Source organism: Macrobrachium nipponense, chromosome 2, assembly GCF_015104395.2.
Source record: "Macrobrachium nipponense isolate FS-2020 chromosome 2, ASM1510439v2, whole genome shotgun sequence".
Classification (NCBI taxonomy): Eukaryota; Metazoa; Arthropoda; class Malacostraca; order Decapoda; family Palaemonidae; genus Macrobrachium; species Macrobrachium nipponense.
Window position 1 is genome coordinate 35,910,582 of NC_087201.1, and position 18,354 is coordinate 35,928,935.

The 18,354-nt window shown below is 41.7% G+C and overlaps 1 protein-coding gene across 1 annotated transcript in view; it reads right to left on the reverse strand.

Moving 5' to 3' along the window:
• Positions 1–18,354, reverse strand: part of LOC135220530 (peptidyl-prolyl cis-trans isomerase FKBP4-like) — a 275,919-nt gene that overhangs the window by 189,907 nt on the left and 67,658 nt on the right. The window contains exon 4 of the mRNA XM_064257712.1: positions 8,536–8,678. Coding sequence (XP_064113782.1) covers positions 8,536–8,678 — 143 coding nt within the window. The remainder of the gene's footprint in view (positions 1–8,535; positions 8,679–18,354) is intronic.

The window sequence follows — 18,354 nt, forward strand, 5'->3', positions numbered from 1 at the left end:
TTACTCTGAATTTTATGTTACACATTTCGGTTGGGAAAATTCCCTGACACTGGGGAACCTAATTTGGTTATTTTTTACAGGTTGATCTGGCGCTCAATACCACCTCGATGTCGGCCCTTAAGGCCTGGGTAGGGGAGTGGTAGAAACGTGGGAGCCGGCCAACCCTACGTGCTGTCGGAGGAGATGCGTGCCCTCCTCTACCCCAAAGCCCAAGTTTCGGCAGCATTACTGGCGGGAGTAGCAGCTCCCATCATTGAGCGTATCCACCAGGAGACCCAAGCCCCCCCGGAGGACCAAGAGGGCTTGTGTGATGTCGTGACGGAGGAGGTGGCGGCCATCAGCCTGCACCGAAAGCCTATGGCCACCGAGGAACAGGACGTAGGTAGGGAGGTAAGTGAGGCAGGTAGTTGTGGGACTAATCTTCTCTCTTTCAGTCCAACTTCTCCTTCTCCTTCCTTTCAGGGCTTCCCTGGGAAGTCCACTTTCACTTGGTATAGGTCGGGCTCGGTAATCCCCAATGTAAAAACCTTGAAGATGAAGTCCCTGCTGAAGGCGGGTAAACCAGCCGAGCCTTCTCCGGCAGACTCCGCCAGGTCGTCATCGGCTCCCAAGCCTTCGACTTCCTCGGCCAAAGCTACTCCCCCATCCAAGGGGTCGAGAGCTAAGTCTTCCAAAGCCAGACTAGCAGAGTCTGGATTGAACCAAGAGGCTTTTGCTAATCTTCTTATGCGGAAGATGAGTGAAGTAGTGGACTTGAGACTCCAATCGATGTCCTCAGGTCTAGAGACATCGGGTCAGTCCATCATGTCTGACACAGAGGTTACAGGCCCAGGAGGAATTGGTGACCGGATTCCTCCACTCCGGAAACACACCGCAGTCCTTTGCGATGCCGCGTCCAAGCTTCCACCATTCGAGAATAGCAACCCATGGCGGTTGGCTCTGCATGCCCTGTTTTCAGAGGGCAAGCTTACAATTGAAGGTTGCGGAACCCAACCTGTGGAGGACTACGAGTTCTTCCCGTTGGGCCTACAATTCCCCTTCCCGGGCTACGCTAGACTAGCCGTGGAAGCGTTGGTCAGGGTAGACAAGGTCCCGAAAGAGAAAGTTATTTACTCTAGGGATCAGGCTCAGTCGGCATGGGTCCGCACCCTTACGGAAAGGGAGTGTGTCAACACTAAGTTGACATCCCACAAAGGTTGCTATACCATGTTTGTAGTGCCGGATGACATTCCGACTCCTTGCACGTCAAAGATTGCAGAATTGACACTGAAAGCCGGAATGGAGGAAAAACCTATGCCTCAGCTAAAGGAGACGGAGGCTACGTCTTTGCTCTCTCCCGGAGATCTAGAGTGTTGGGCTGGCGCTCCGGCAACATTCACGGTGGGCAAACTCGACCCGGAGTGTGCCTCCACACAATTCAGTGAACGTTTGCCTAGAATTCCGGACCCCATGGTTAAGGCGGAATTCGAAGCAAGATGCAGGCTGAGCAGGTCAATTAACTCAGTCACCACTGCAGAGTTGACGGCTACGGTCTTTGCAGATGAGTCTCTATTCCGGGTCCTGACAGAGTAGCTATTACAGGCCTTTCAATCGGACCTGTATGATTTTATAGTGGCTTGACGAGCCTGCAGGAAGCATGTCTTTGCTAATGCCTCCATCAGGCATGAGCCGAACAAGCTCATAAAGGCGTCGATCTGGGGTGCCAACCTCTTTCCTGAGGACATGGTTAACAGCGTCCTCAGCGAGGCGGCTAGAGCTAACCAGAACCTTCGTGTCCATTGGGAACTTCCCTTCAAAAGGAAGTTCGAGACCCCCGGACCACAATCCAAAGGTAAGAAGAGGCCTAGGAAGTATCAGCCTCTCCAGACCTCTCAGTCTCAGACAGTAGTGCAGGCAGTTCCTGTCTCCCAGATCAACAAGCCTTCGACATCTAAGGCACAGCCACAACAACAGTTTGTTCTGCTGCAAAGTCAACCGACTCGACAGCCTTTGAGTTCGGCCGCCCTTGTAACTTCCCCAGCTTTCAACGCCTCCTTTGAATCACAAGGGGCATTTCGAGGCTTCAAAAGACACGCAAGGGGTAGCAGAGCCAGAGGTGCCTTCCAGCAGAGAGCTGGCTCTAGAGGCAGAGGCTTCAGAGGAGGCAGAGGAAGTAAGACCTCAACTAGTCAATGAGGCTCTGCAGGTGGGTGGGAGACTGTACCTCTCCCGGGACCATTGGACCTTCAGTAAGTGGGCCCACAGTATTGTATCGAAAGGTCTGGGGTGGAAATGGAAGAAAGGGCCTCCTCCACCGGTCAGTTTTCACCAGATTCCAATGACAGACCTTCTAGACTATGCCAAAGACCTTCTTCAAAAAAAGGCAATAAAGAAAGTCAGTCACCTGAAATTTCAAGGACGTCTGTTCAGTGTACCGAAGAAGGACTCGGACAAACGAAGAGTGATTCTGGACCTGTCCAGTCTCAACTCATACATTCAATGCAACAAGTTCCGCATGCTGACCGTCTCGCAGGTGCGGACCTTACTTCCCCGTGGGGTTGTCACCACCTCTATCGATCTTACAGACACTTGCTATCATGTACCGATAGCAAGAAACTTTTCTCCATACCTAGGCTTCAAACTAGGAAAAGAAGCTTACTCGTTCAGAGTCATGCAATTCGGGCTCAACATAGCGCCCAGAATATTCACCAAACTAGGAGAGACAATAGTTCAAGAACTAAGAGCTCAGGGGGTAATGTTAGTAGCTTACCTAGACGACTGGCTCATTTGGGCAACCAACGACGAGGAATGTCGCAAGGCAACAGCCAAAGTAATAAAATTCCTAGAATACCTGGGTTTCCAGATAAACAACGAAAAGTCCTGTCTCATTCCGGCGTCTCGCTTTCAATGGCTGGGAATTCAATGGGAACACACAAACTATCTCTTCCGCCAAAGAAGTGCAGAGAGATAGCGAAAGCTACGAGACAATTCCTCAAGAACAAACAGACTTCTCGTCGTACCCAAGAGAGAATTTTAGGTTCTTTTCAGTTTGACTCAATAACAGATGTTCTGTTGAAAGCCTGACTGAAGGATATCAATCGGGTTTGGCGGAAAAGAGCCAACAAGAAGTTCAGAGAATCTCCTTGATTCCGCCGATATTAAAGAAAAGACTCTGTCCATGGACGCAAGTCCAGAGTCTCTCCAAGTCAGTACCACTACAATTTCCCCCGCCGTCTCTGATAGTCCACACGTACGCCTCTCTGAGCGGTTGGGGGGCCTACTCCCAAGTACAAGAAGGTTCAAGGAACGTGGTCGAAAACATTCCGCCAGTTCCACATCAACGTCCTAGAGGCAATGGCCATTTTTCTGACCTTGAAACGACTAGCTCCAGTCAGGAACATTCATATAAGACTAGTCTCGGACAGCGCAGTGATAGTTCATTGCATAAACAGAGGGGGCTCAAGTCGAGCAAAATAAATCATGTAATGATTGCGATATTTTCGTTGGCAATGAAAAATCATTGGCACCTATCAGCTACTCACCTGGCAGGAGTACGGAATGTCATTGCAGACTCACTATCCAGAACAACTCCACTGGAGTTGGAGTGGTCCTTGGACACAAAATCATTCCATTGGATTTGCCAACAAATCCGGGGCCTTCAGGTAGACCTGTTCGCCACGGAGTCCAATCACAAACTTCCGTGTTATGTGGCTCCCAATCTGGATCCTCTAGCTCACGCCACAGATGCGATGTCCAGATTTACCTATTTCCGCCAATAAACCTCTTGATGAAAGTTCTGCACAAACTCAGACCTTTCAGAGGACAAGTAGCATTGGTAGCACCCAACTGGCCTAAGAGCAATTGGTTTCCTCTTCTACTAGAGTTGAAACTCCATCCCAGATGGATTCCCAACCCAAAACTGACTCAAATAGTACAACCTCGGACTGTGTCAGCTTCCTCAAGAATTCTGAATGTCCTAACTTTATGGACTTCATGAAGTTTGCGGCACAGAAGGATGCTAGTATTGACCCACTAAACATCCTGTTCGTGGAGTCAGACAAAAGAGAATCAACACTCAGGCAGTATGATTCAGCAGTGAGGAAGCTAGCCATCTTTCTAAAAGAATCAGATGTCCAGAAGATGACTACGAATCTGGCAATTTCATTTGTTAGAACTCTGTTCAAAAAAAGGCCTAGCCACTAGTACCATTACTACGACTAAATCTGCCTTGAGGAAGATATTTCAGTTTGGTTTTAATATTGATTTGACAGATTCGTACTTCTCGTCTATCCCTCGAGCATGTATTCGTCTGAGACCGGTGGACCGTCCTCATGCTTATATAAAACCCTTCTCAGGAAAACATTATTTTTAATGAGTCTGGCCTCAGGCGCCAGAATATCTGAACTGTCTGCTCTCTCTAGAGAACCAAATCATTTTGATTTCCTCCCGTCAGGAGAAGTTCTGCTCTCCCCAGATCGGAAATTTCTAGCAAAGAATGAAGGCCCACAAAACAGGTGGTCTCCATGGAAGATTGTACCTTTCCCACAGGACCCATCATTATGTCCTATCGTTACATAATAATCTTATCTGGGCAGAACTTCTGAAAGGTCTTCAGGTCCTCTTTTTATTAGGGAGAAAGGTGGAACCATTTCCTTGAAGGGAATCAGACAACAAATTCTTTATTTTATTAAACAAGCCAATCCAGATTCAGTCCCTCATGTCCATGATATCCGGGCAGTGGCTACCTCAGGTAATTATTTTCATAATATGAACTTCAAGGATCTTAAATAATATACGGGTTGGAAATCCCCGACAGTATTTAAACGCCACTATCTGAAAAATTTAGAGGCCCTTAAATATTCGGCAGTGGCTGCAGGGAGCATTGTCTCCCCTGATATGGCCTAGTTTTGTAACTCTATACATCTGTATTCTATTATTTTGCTATTATTTTTTCTTTTGATACGCACTCTCACCTACCTGCCTCGCTTGTAATCCCTGCCCCTCTGCCTATGTTCTGGTCTGGATTGCTCATCAACCCACACCTGGACATGTACATAGTTCATAATTATTTTGTTTTTGTGTTCATTACCTGTTGTTTTTTCCCAGGATAGTATGGATTTGGTCAAATTTGGTACTTTTTACCATTTGTTACTTGCTATTCTTACATTGGTTATTAAAACATAATTTTAAGAAAAAAAATTTTTTCCTTATATATCTATAAAATGTTGTGGTTTACCAAGCTTGTATGGCCAATTCTCTGCTACTGGCTGACACAGGTCGAACCCAGAAAAGGGACTTTGCGAAGGAAAAATCTATTTCTGGGGGAAGACCTGTTTCGCCTGGTGAACCCATCCCTCTCTTCTCCTTGTTCCCCGCCCTTTAGCTGGCCCAAGCTTGGGTGCGTATTCCAGGAATGGAGGTTTCGGGCAGAGGTAGTAGTAGTAGTAGCAAGCGGAGGGTAGACTTTGTAACGGCACCTCTCTTAAAGAGGGATTTTGAGAGGAGACTTCTAATTGGCAAAGTATCTGTGGTAGTAGCTTCCACTCGCCCTTGTGCTATACCGACACCCTGTAGGGGTGAGCGAGCTGGAGGTAGTAACTCCAGCATTCCATATGGCTTTTTTCTCTGGTATATTTAGCATCTATCTATACTACCTAGAAATGTGTGCTACAGGAACATTTCACCAGGCGACACAGGTCTTCCCCCAGAAATAGATTTTTCCTTCGTCAAAATCCCTTTTATCTCTTTTTCCTTTTCTTGCATTCTTGACTTATTACTTATTTGTTTGAAAATCCTCATGTTTGTTCTAAAAGTCTGCCAGTTGCCAACAGTAAGTTGATGTATTGTGGCATAATTAATCTCTTTCGTGCACTTAAGATCAAAGTGTAAACACACTGATTACTCTCTCTCTCTCTCTCTCTATCGACTCCTTTGATTGTCTTTGTAACTAATATGTGAATAAAATTGATTTTATTATCAACTTTTGCATATTGCAACCAATTCGGTTTGCTCAAAGGGTTCCCGTCTCTCCTCCCTCCATCCCCCAGCCGGCCGGCGCCATTTTTTACCACAGTTCATAAATTGTACATAGAAAAATAAATAAAATTTAGACAATTTTACTTCATATAACATACTGTCTCATTACTTTATACTCTTAATCTAACTTTTGAACACATTCATAATAGAAAAAATGTGAAAAGGGGGACTTTTTGGGTTGGCTGGAACGAATTATCCTGATTCCTTTATTTCTTATGGGGGATATTGGTTTCATATTTTGAACAAATCATACTTCGAACAGCCTTCTGGAACAAATTAAGTTCGAAGTACGGGGTACTCTGTAGATACATTTCCTGAAGAACACCTACAACCAAAGACTGCTCTGTGTCATTGCCATACTGCCCAGTGGCAAAGCAGGCACCCTTGAATAATAGCAGCCGAGTCGGAATGCTCTCCTTATATCCTCTTTTCTCCTCTCCCTCACTGCCTTTCCTGGGGTAAGGAGCAGAGGAAAGAAAATGGGGTGAACCACCTTTCTAGCAGGGACCTGATGAAGCAGGAGACAATTACTACTCTCCATTTGACACACTCAGCCCATACCTTTATCGAGCAGACTGAGGTAAAAACCAGAACTGGTTCATTCCTTGGTGCCTAACCTCCCTAAAGTGGAAAACACAGCATCCCATCTCTTCATTACCAAATTGGCCTACAGGTTAGCAGTCTTGTGGGGTAGGTAGGTACTAATTGTCCTACCTCCACACAAAACTAGCCTCCTGCATGTGGCATAAACTTTCTGGGTATTGAACCCTGAGATGAATGCAAAGTTTGCCATTGCCAATTATCTAATGTCAGTCTAGGAAACCACCTAGAAAGCTGCCATAGGGGTGCTCCATAGCGACTGCCTCCATTGGCGAGGGAGAGATTCCTTCAAGTGAAGGAAATCCAAGAGAACAGTAGAGAACAGCTGCATAATTGTAGGGGTGAAGGAAGTAAATTGCAAAACTGTCTGCACCCTAGCCAACTCTCCTGCCCAGAACCCTGAGAATTCAGTTAGTCCAAGAGTGTAGCAACCCCTGACCAAGGCAATCCAATTGAAGGTCTGGGTTCCAATTGAGAACTAATATGCCTTTCCATCTGAAGTAGGCAAAATCTCTTCTTCAAAGCCCTTCTGTTCACAAAGGAAACTAATGATCACCAGAAAATGGCTCTGCACCTGAAGTACATCAACGTCCTGGGGCAAAAGACACTCAAGTTCCTCCAATACTCAGTCATCTTGAAGCGTACCCTCTGCAGGGGAGGGAGACCTGCCAGAGCCCTCAAAAGGATTGTTCAACTACTTGAGCATATGACTGATCAGGCTTCGAGACCAAACCCAGAGTATACTCTCCAGAGAAGGAGCAAAAATTCACACATTCCTCCAATCCTTGTCTTTGTCCCTAATCAACACCCAAATCTTGATAGCCACCAAAGCAACAGTGCCCACAGATAAACAATCCCTGGCTACTCTCAACCCACCCAACGAAGTAAAGACAGCGTCCCTACCCAACTCTATGGAAACAGTGTCCTCATGGGTTAAAGAGAGTGAAAATCTTCACAGTAGATGTGGTTATGGGTACCGCCCTCCCAAAGGAGAGGTGGTCTAGAAAGACAGATATGTTAGGCTCCCCATAGGGACCCAGGAAGGCAACAACTCCCTGAGTTTCTATGTCCCCAACATACATGGAAGGGAAGTCAGCTTAATAAGGAGGCACTTCCTGTCACACAGAGACAACTCACAAGAGGAAACCTCAACTTCCAAACAAAAGGGAACTTTGAGAGATTTTAGGAGGAAGCACACAAATTAAGAGTCGCTCTCCCTCAATGACAGAAGTGACCAAAGGTTGTTCTCTCTAAACAATGTCTTAGTAAAATTGCTGGCTTTTTCCCTTACTTAAAGCTGGCATATCTGACTGATGGGTTATTCATAATAACACATCAAATAACAATGGGAAACTAAAAAAGGAATAACCAGTTTTATTCAATATTGTCTGAACAGCAGAGTGGAATACAAACTAAGAGGTGGGTACGCTTTCATCATATGTTGGTAGTTACCCAAACTTGTGATTAAATCTGATTGGATGTTCCCAGCTCATGCTTGAAGTATAATCCCACACAAGGAAAATGTAATTGTTTGTATTTGTGTAGGGACAAACTTTATACTGGAACAATTGTTCTCCTTCAAAAAGATTTATAGGGAATTCATAAAGTGACAACCTTCGTGGGTAATAAATTTTTTTTTATAAATTGCCAAAAAGGCAGTTTGTGAATAATTATATATTAATGGAAACAATGACCTCAAGAAACTAGGTTCACTTCTTACAAAATGATAGCATACATCTTATTTAGGATAAATATAGTGTATTGTTCAGGAAAGGAATATATAAAAAGGTAAAAACAAACACAACATACTCGTAAAATGGCAAGCAGCAAATTGCAATTAGAAAAACACTTCAACACTACTTGTAGACTATGAGCAAAATGAGTTGAAAGATGCAATAGTACACTACCTCATTTACATACCTCAAAAATTAGTGTAGAATTTGGAGGAATCTTTGGAGGACTTCCATTTTCACCATACGCATAAGCACTTGCACAAGTCAACCTTGCTAATTCACCTTTCTTCATAGATGCCACACCAAGGTCCCATGCCTTAATAACCTCCCCTGCATTCACAAAAGTCAAAATCAAAAGCCGATCATACAGATTAGTCAATCAAATAATTTACAATCAATAACTCCTGCTACAAAATAAAATATGGTGCTTAAGATCTGAATGATTTATTTATTCATGACAAATCTATCAATCACATTACAGTGGGCCCACCGTATTCGCGTTCTCCGGATTTGTGGACTCACACATTCGTGGATTTCTCTCGGGAACATTTCCCCACATTATTCGCGGAAAATTTGTGCATTCGCGGTATTTTTCTATGAGAAATATCCACAAATTCCTTGTTGTTTTGATCAATTTCATCATGAAATGCACTTTTTGTGATAAAACTATTAGAAAAACCAAGTATGAAAATTTTTAGTGGTTTTTCCCGAGTTTTAACTAACAAAATAGGCTGTTTTTAGCGTTTTTATAGGGATTCCAAACATTCGCATACAGGGGGACCACTGTACATGTATACCCATATCATAGTTCCAGATGATCCCCATCTCCAGCCTTGTCCCCCTTCTTATTATGAAGGCTAACAAGGCTAACATACATGTAATAATGAAATGTTAAAAATATAATGGAAAAAATTTGAGAGAACCCTTAATGATGCAATGAATTTCCAGAAATTGGCCAACAATCCACCAAGTGAACTGCAAACAAAATGATCGGATAAAAAAAAACAAAAAACAAACAAATAATGTAAACCTATGACCCTGCCAAAACCCTAAATGACATCACACCACATATACTCCATAAGCATATGGTCTAAGATAAGCAATTGACTTTATTGACATTCTTCACATCACCACCTCCAATGAAGATGCTGCACCTTGACATGAGTATAACGTTAAAACCATACTTTCATCATTCTCTTTTTCTGTTTTTGAACTTATGTAACTAGAAGATGGGATAAAGTTAGGCTATTGTAATTTGGTCTCTCGTAAAATCGGATTATTGTAAGACGAATCATCGTAACTTGAACACTGTATAAAACTTTACCATATTTTTACATACTCTAGACACCCAAAGAATTAAAGCTAGGCTTTTTTTAATTTACAGTACATTTATAATACTATAATGTACTGTACAGTACTACTGTATGGTAAATTCTATGGTACAATACTACATAAATATAATTTTACTTATTGCGCCATTGAGGGATTACGGCGCTGTTTGACTGGTCTAGGGCATTGTTAACTGGTCTAGTACTCCGAAAGAATGTGTGCGGCGGCCGTAGACTTTAAACTCACTTGGCTTCGAAAATCGCTCAGCATTGGCAGCCAGGATTGATTGATTGATTGATTGTGAGTTATCTGGCGTCACAACTACCAGGGTCACCGACGCTAAATACTAAATGTGATCTTTTAACTTTTATAATATATTATACAACATTCAAAATACCTTTACCTTTATGAGAGATATATAAATTTGATTTAAAAAATAAAATAAATTTCTGATAAGAATAAAAATTGGCAGCCAGGAACAGAACCCCTGCTGCTAACCGAGGGCAGCCTGTACAAGTATCCTAAACTGGCTGGGAGTTGACCCTAGAAGACTAAGCCGCCTGGGTTGAAACACAATGATATGGTCAAATTCATTGCATTCCAGCAACAAACCATGTAACCCACAGAGGTTTGTCACCACTCCTCACTCCCCTTGCTAGACAGGAGCCTTAGCTACTGAATAGCAGATTTGTCTATTGCATAGTCACAATACAAAACCCACAACCAGTATGACCACCTTACTCACCTGTATCAGACCAGCTCCAGCATATGACATGTCTATTCTTCAACTCGCCCGTAGGAAGAAGAAAGTAAAAAATTGAAAGAAAGAGGCCAGCCAACTCACTCATTCTCTCTTCCACACAATCATCTTAGGCAAGATACAAACTGTCCTGCCAGGGGCACTGGGTGAATTACTGGGCAACCACCACCAAAACCACGGAAAAAGTGTCCTAAGACATGTGGACAACGTCTTTTAGATAACAGGAAGTGAACATTGACTGACGTAGCCAAAATTCTATGAACCAACAAATTTTTCTTAAATGCCAGAAAGGAACTTATTACCTCTGATGTCATGTGCTCTAGCCTGCACAGTCTCAGTGACAGAACCATAAAGTGAGGAGTAAGTGTTTAATCGTCTTACGTACCCAGAATGAAATTGTGTTCTTGGACACACCTCCCTTCTGGACCAGCCTATTCTAACAAAAAGTCTATGACACCTGGGTCTTAGGTGACGAGTCCTTTTCAGAGAGCATCGCAGTGCTCTGACGGGGCACATCAAGAGCTCTTGTGGATCATTGTCCACAGTCATTTAGTGAGGGAATGGAAAACGGTGCAAATCTGTCATCTTGCACCAAGGAATTTTGGGTCTTAGCTATGAATTCTGGGAGGAAATGTACACTCGAGATTGCTGTAAGATGTCCTCCTGCTAGAGCAAGATGATCCAGGACCACTGACCAGTAAAACTCCAGCTTCCTGTTGACGCAAGTGATGAAGAGGTCGAGCATAGGCCTTCCTCAAGCGTGAAAGAGTCTGTCAGCCTTATCCTGATACAGAGACCATTCCGTGCCCAGGATTTGGTTCTGACAAGTCAGCTTGTCAGCCACCACATTCCTCTTACCTGGAATGTACCTGGCGGAGAGCTCCACCGAGTTGTTGATCGCCCACTGATGCAACTCAACTGTCATCGAATGGAGCTGGCAATACACCAGAATACCCTGTTTGTTCACATAGGCAACCACTGTCGTATTGTCTGACATCAGAACAACCCTCTACCTTCTCCCGGAACTCCCGCAGACCAAGGAAAGCTGCTTTCAAATCCAAAATGTTGACATGAAGCAGCTTCTCTGCACTCCAAATGCCAAAGGTAAGATCTTCCAGATAAACACCCAACCACTGATGGAAGCATCTGAAAACAGGAGACAGTCTGGAGAGGGTGAATGCAGAGGGACTCCCACCATGAGATTCTGGTCGTCCAACCACCAACAAAGATCTTCCTCACCGCCTCTGAAAGGGGAATTCTCAACAGAGGGGGAATCCCTTGCCGGAGAACTAAAGTCTTTCAGTCTTCACTGCAGAGACCGAAGGTGAAGACAACGGTGAGGGACCAGCTCCACCAGAGAAGACAAAATCCCTCAAAGGACCTACCACTGGTGAGCTGGCTGTTCGAAATGTGACAGGATCAAGCATGCCACAAACCAGAACTTCACCAACCTCTGGTCCAATGGAAAACCCTCGACACTGCTGTATCTATATCCATACCCAGGTAGAGAGCTCTCTGACTGGGAACCAGATTGGACTTCTCCAGGTTTACTACTATGCCCAGCTCCCGACAAATCTGAAGATGAAGATCTCTGTCTTGAAGTAGTTTCTCCCTGGAGCTTGCCAAGACCAGCTAGTCGTCATGGTATCTCAAGAGGGCAAATCCCTTGAGCATGAGCCCATGTCGAAACTAGGACAAAGACCCTTGTGAACACTTGAGGGGCCGTAGTCAATCCGAAGAAAAGGACCTTGTTCTCCCATTATTATCGCAGTAGTTTAACCAGACCACTGAGCTGAGCTGACTTTCAGCTCTCATGGGACTGGCCCAAAGGAATAGATTAAAATAAAAAAATCATGTCTAGCCAAGAGGCAAAGCTCTGGAACCAAATAGTTTATTCGGTGGGATGAAAAATGAGTGATAAACTAAAAATGGCACACTCACACTGGAACACATGCACACAATAAATACATTTACTCACATATCCATACATACATAAAAAATAAAATCAGAATAACATTTAAAAGTTTTGTTTTTAAAATTCATTAAATAGTCTAATAATATTTGTATTTTCCCATTTTACTTAGGTTTATATATTATCAACTAAATTACACTTCTTCATGAACATTAAAATAGGCAGAGGATTCTGACAAGATTTCTCTCATAGATCTGTTTCCAAATGTCAACAGTCGCTGATGGTTGTACTTTGGGTATTTGCATAACACATATCTGACAGTTAAAACAACCACCTTGCACTCTGTGCCTTCATGAGCTGAGCCACATGGGCTGCTCATTAAGTGTCCATCTGTCAGACGGTTATGGCCTATACGGAGACGTGTCAGAATTACTTGTATACATGTGTCTCTCTCTCTGATAGGATGAACTCCACTTTCCAACAACAGGTTTTATGTTTTAATTTATAATTTTCTGATTTTTCATTCCAAATATGTTACCATTTCCTTATAATACCCATCTTTATGTAGGTTATATATCACTTGAAAGGAGATTTACACTTGATCTTGTCATTTGATTTGCTTCTTTGGCTGCTTTGTCAGCTTCTTCATTTCCTTTGATCCCTACTTGGGCGGGGATCCAACATATTTCTACAATTTTCCCAATATCTAATTTATGAAATAATGATTTAATTTGTTGTACAATATTATTTTTTGGTTTGTAACTCTGGATGGCTTCTATGGAACTTCTCAAGTCACTAAAGATCACAAAATTATTGAGTGGTGTTTCTTTAATTATTTTTATGGCCGAGGTAATTGCTCACAGCTCCGCTGTGAATATTGAAGCTGTATTAGGTAGAGATAATTGATATGATTTGTCTTGGGATACTGCAACATATCCCACTCTGTGTTCTGATTTAGATCCACCTGTGTATATGTTGTCTATGGAGTGCTGGTGTATGAGTACTTTTTTCTATAAATATTTTAATTGTATGCAAGTTTTCATTTTATTCAGAGTATTTTTTCTATAAATATTTTATTAGTTCTATGGAGTTTTCATAATAAAACTAATATTGTAATACTCACCTGAACACCTGAATTAGCCCTAATCCCATTTAGCCCTAACAGCTCTCAATTACCCATCCCACTATTGGGAATTTTTAACATCTAGCGTTACCAATGCTGCAGGTAAAAACTTTCCTTTGAGTTACCATCACTGACGGTGGGCAACGCTGACGCAGGTGTGTGTCGCTACTCTTATCTTCCTCAATTGCTTATATAGCTTCAAAATGATATGAGGAAAGGAGGGTGGGAGTCATTCAGGTGTTCAGGTGAGTATTACAATATTATTTCTATTATGAAAACTTCATATTGCAATACCCCACCTAAACACCTGAATTAGCCCGATTAACAATACTTAGAGGAGGAGGGATCAATTCTCTTGCCACCTCTTCACTACCGTAGAGATGGTAACTCAGTAAACTAATCTATCTAATACCATTATATAACTTTACACTCACTTTATCTGTTATGCCTTTCGGTGGAGAGACATGTTGGAGAGTACTTCGATCGTCTGTCGGGTCAGTACTGTCTATGTCTACTTCTTCCCAAATGGATCTTCTGAAGCTCTGGGATGTGAAGGAATATGATGAGCCTCCCATGTGGCTATTCATAGCCTCTCATGTATGGAGGAGCAAGAAGCAGCATGCAGAGCCGTTGTCCCTCTCAGTAACTTTCTGGTTTGCCAGGGGCTTACGACCAGATTCCGACGCAATCTCCACGCCAACACAATAGCCTAGCCTACGAGAGCACCCCCTCGGACTCTCGTAGGGAGACTATGACTACTAATGTACCTGACTACATTCATCCTATTCTAGTATCCCTTTTGTCAAAGTATCTAGAGACCAAAAGTGGTTCCCTATCTTGGTATCATAAAGACCTTTAACCTAATTGTATTATACCTTCACCAACCTAACCTAGATAATAGAATTCCCCGCTACAAATGGGCTTAAAGAATAGTCTTCCAACGAAGCAAATTGAACATCTTTTAAATAGAAAGAAATAAAGACTGAGATGGACTTCCAAGAAGCCGCCTCTAGAACGAAGACAGTAATTCCTTAGAAAGGAAGATGATGTGGCCATCCCCAAATACTATGCGCTCGAGGTAGTACTGGGTTTGACATTACCAAAGGCGAGCCCGCAGAAGCCCAAGAGATTACCTCTCTTAACAAGAAGCTAATCGCATTCTTTGAAATCGGACGCGAAGGATTCCGAGGAGATATGAAGTGTCCGCGGGCGAGGACGAAGTTTCTCTACCCTGGACAGAAATACTTTTAGTGCTTGCACCAGGCATAACAGCATCCCTTCTGGATCTCCGTTGACGAACCTTCTCAAGACAAGGACCCTGAACGACCTTGGGAATGTTTGCCTCCGACTCTGTCTTCGCCACGAATTCTGGTAGAAAGGACAAGACAATATTATCTCCTTTGTATGAGACGAACCTAGAGACTGCTTGTAGCTCACCCACCCTTTTTGCTGTCACTAGTGTCGTAAGGAAGAGCACCTTTTTAGTTAACTGTCTTAATGTCAGACTGTCGATTGGTTTGAAATCTGAGGAACGCAGAAAATGAAGCACTACTGACAGGTCTCCCACGGAGGTGCCCGATTCGGTAATACTGGTTGTTTGATCTTAATGGATCTTATTAGGTCATGGATACACCTGCTCGTCGAGATCTCTGGGAGGCAAAATCTAAAAGTATTGTTGAGCATTGAGCGGTAACCTGCTATCGCCGAGTGCGAAAGTCTTTTGAGTTTCCTAAGGAATAAAAGGAAATCTATCTTAGGTATCCAAGGTCTAGATATAGAATGACCCTCTTTTCGACACCAACCCCTGTATACTGTCCATCTGACTGGGTATAGTTTTCTCGTTGACTTCCTAAAGTTGAAAGAAAGCTGTCTAGCCACCTCTTTAGATAGTCCAATTTGTCTTGCTGCTCGCTCAACAGTCTCCATGCAGCTAGGTTTAGCACGCGATGGTAGTGGTGGAAATGTGGTTGTTTGAGCAGATCTTTCTGAATAGGAAGGAACATTGGAACATCAGTGATGAGTTCCAGAAGTTCCGGAAGCCATGGGTGTTGTGTCCAACAAGGAACTATCAGCGTTATTCACACCTTGATGCTCTCCCTCAGTTTCTTGATTACCCGATGGATGAGGCCAAAAGGTCGAAAGGCATATACAGTAGAGACCCGGTTCACGACCGTATTAGTACTCGACATAATCGGATTTCGCCACTAAATTTCCAATAAACTTTGTATGTTTTCAACCAAAAAACCAGTTTCCGACCCCCGACCATATGATGTTTGTAAACAAAACTGTTTCCGCCAGCCGCCGCTAGTTGGCGTCATCCAGTGCTACCAAATGTAGCATAATTTCATGTTTTTTTTAGCACAATTTGACCCAAGAATTGGAGCTTAGCATAATTTCTTCCACACTTAGGGTTCTAGTACAATTTTAGAATGTATTTTCACTAAAATTTTAAATATGATGCAGAAAATTCCTCAATTTCATACACAGCTATAGTGAATGTATTTACAAGTGAAATTGCCTCAAAAGCAGCACTAACAAATGAGTTAATTGCTAAGTTTGAACCCAACTAAGGAATGTTAAATTTTGTGAATATAAATAAATACCCACAGTGGCATGACAAACGATCAGTAAAGTGTTAATAATGTTTTTTCTTCATGAGTAAAGAATTACTTTTTTTCCTTTTTTAAGTTTTATTTTTTTCAGTAATCAAAATTTTAATTATGTCTGAAGTGATTTTCACACAATTTTCAAGTATTTATTCATTATGTATGTGATCTGTTAAAGAAAAATTGTGTTTCAGTGGCAAGATAATGATCAAGTAATAAGTACGTATGTTTTTCTTCTTGAGTAGAGACTGGCTTGTTTGTTTACCTTTTTTTTTTAGTTTTAATTTTTCAGTAAATATCAGTAAATAACAAAATGTTATATTTGAAGTAATTTTCACACATTTTCAAGTATTTATTAATTATTTATGTGACCTGTTAAAGAAAAATGGTTCTGAGTGGCATGATAATGATGCAGTAATAAGTAAAATTTGTTTTTCTTCACATTTGTATGTGTGATCTTCACACATTTGTCAAATAGTATAATAGTGATTGCATATCAAATAGTGTACTAGTGATTGCGTATGTGATCTATTAAAGAAAAATGGTGTTTTATTACGAGTTTCCTAACATGTAAAGATCATCAAATTATTAGTTATAATATTGTCTGTTCGTCACTTTTTATCATTTCACCTAATATGTAAATGTTTTAAATTTCCATTACATCATTGTTTTAGCTCGAATGTATTAGAGAAATGAGATAATGATAGATTAATAGCATAATTCTGGCACAAAATTGCACCATATTTGGCATAAATTCTTGTTTGGACCGACTAGCATAATTTAGCAAAACGGTTGGTAACACTGGTGACGCCACTCAGCATTGTTTAAAGTCCGCAACTAATGTTTACAAACATTCAAACATGTGTCGTGTCTTGTACACCTTGCGCGCATTTCGTTTGCTTTTTCGGTGGTATCAACTCTATACGCAATTACCTTTTGATTCATCATGGGTCCCAACATTACTACTGGCTATCTATTAAAACCTTTGGATATTGTTAATCTCTGAAATAGTGGAAAAGCGTTTTCCTTCTTCAAAATGTTTCCATCATTTCCAACTCCAAAATAAACCTGAAGTTTCGTCTATCCTCTCCTCTGCATGAAAGTGATGAGCGAAAAAAAGATTTAATCAAGCACCCTTGCTTGATTTTTTTTCAAGCATAGACATATTCTAAAACCATGCTCACACTTGAGGCGCGAGTTTCAGTAGCAAATGCAATACGTATTTAAGTGTTAGGTTTGGAATGAAGGCAATGTTACGTACGTAGGTTACATGTGCGGTTCGGTAGCAAATGCAATCTTTAAGCTTTGTTAAGCTTTCCGGTAAAGAAGAAGTTAGTCATAGTTTATATCAGAGAAGCCACTATGCCATATTAAGTGCGTAGTAATTAAGAAATTAAGAAGAATCTTTTATGTCGTACTGTAATACGTTAATGTTTACGTGTAAGATTTGGTAGTGAACCAGTTACATACGTAACATGTTCGGTTCGGTAGCAACCCAATCTAAGCTTTTTAAGCGTGCCAGTAAAGAAGAGGTTAGCCTTAGGTTAACTCAGAATCCGCTACGGTAAACATTAATTATAGAAATTAAGTAGATTCTTTTATGTCTACTGTAAAATACGTCATTGTTTACGTGTGAGATTTGGTAGTGAAACCACTGTCACATACGTAACTTGTGCCGTTCGGTAGCGAACGCAATCTTAATCTTTATTAAGCTTGCTGGTAAAGAGGAAGTTAGCCTTAGCTTAATCAGAGAAGCCGCTATGGTATAGAATAATTATAGAAATTAAGACGATTCTTTTATGTCTACTGTAAAAAGATGTCAATGTTTACGTATGAGGTCTGGTAGTGACACAGTTTACATATGCAACGCATGCGCGGTAACGAACGCAATCTGTATGCTTCGTTTATAAGCGTCGTCGTAAAAAGAAAGAAAGAAAAAAAAAAAGAGGTTAGCTTGATATTAAACTCAAGAGATGCTGGTACGTAATGGTATAGTAATTAAAGACATTAAGAAGATTCTTTTACTTATGCGTACGTATATATGTAACATGCAGTACCATAATTATTGTCAAAGTCCAATAAGCTTGAAACCAGCCCAGATATTGGACAATTTGCCGTAAAAGATGCACCTTTTTTATATGGACATTTATGAAACAAAATCGTTAGTATCATAACATTACATTTACTGAAAGATAATTTTCAAGCGATTTTGTATACAGTATTGCACTCGACTCCGTAAAAGATTTACAATAAATTAATATCGAATGTAAATGTTT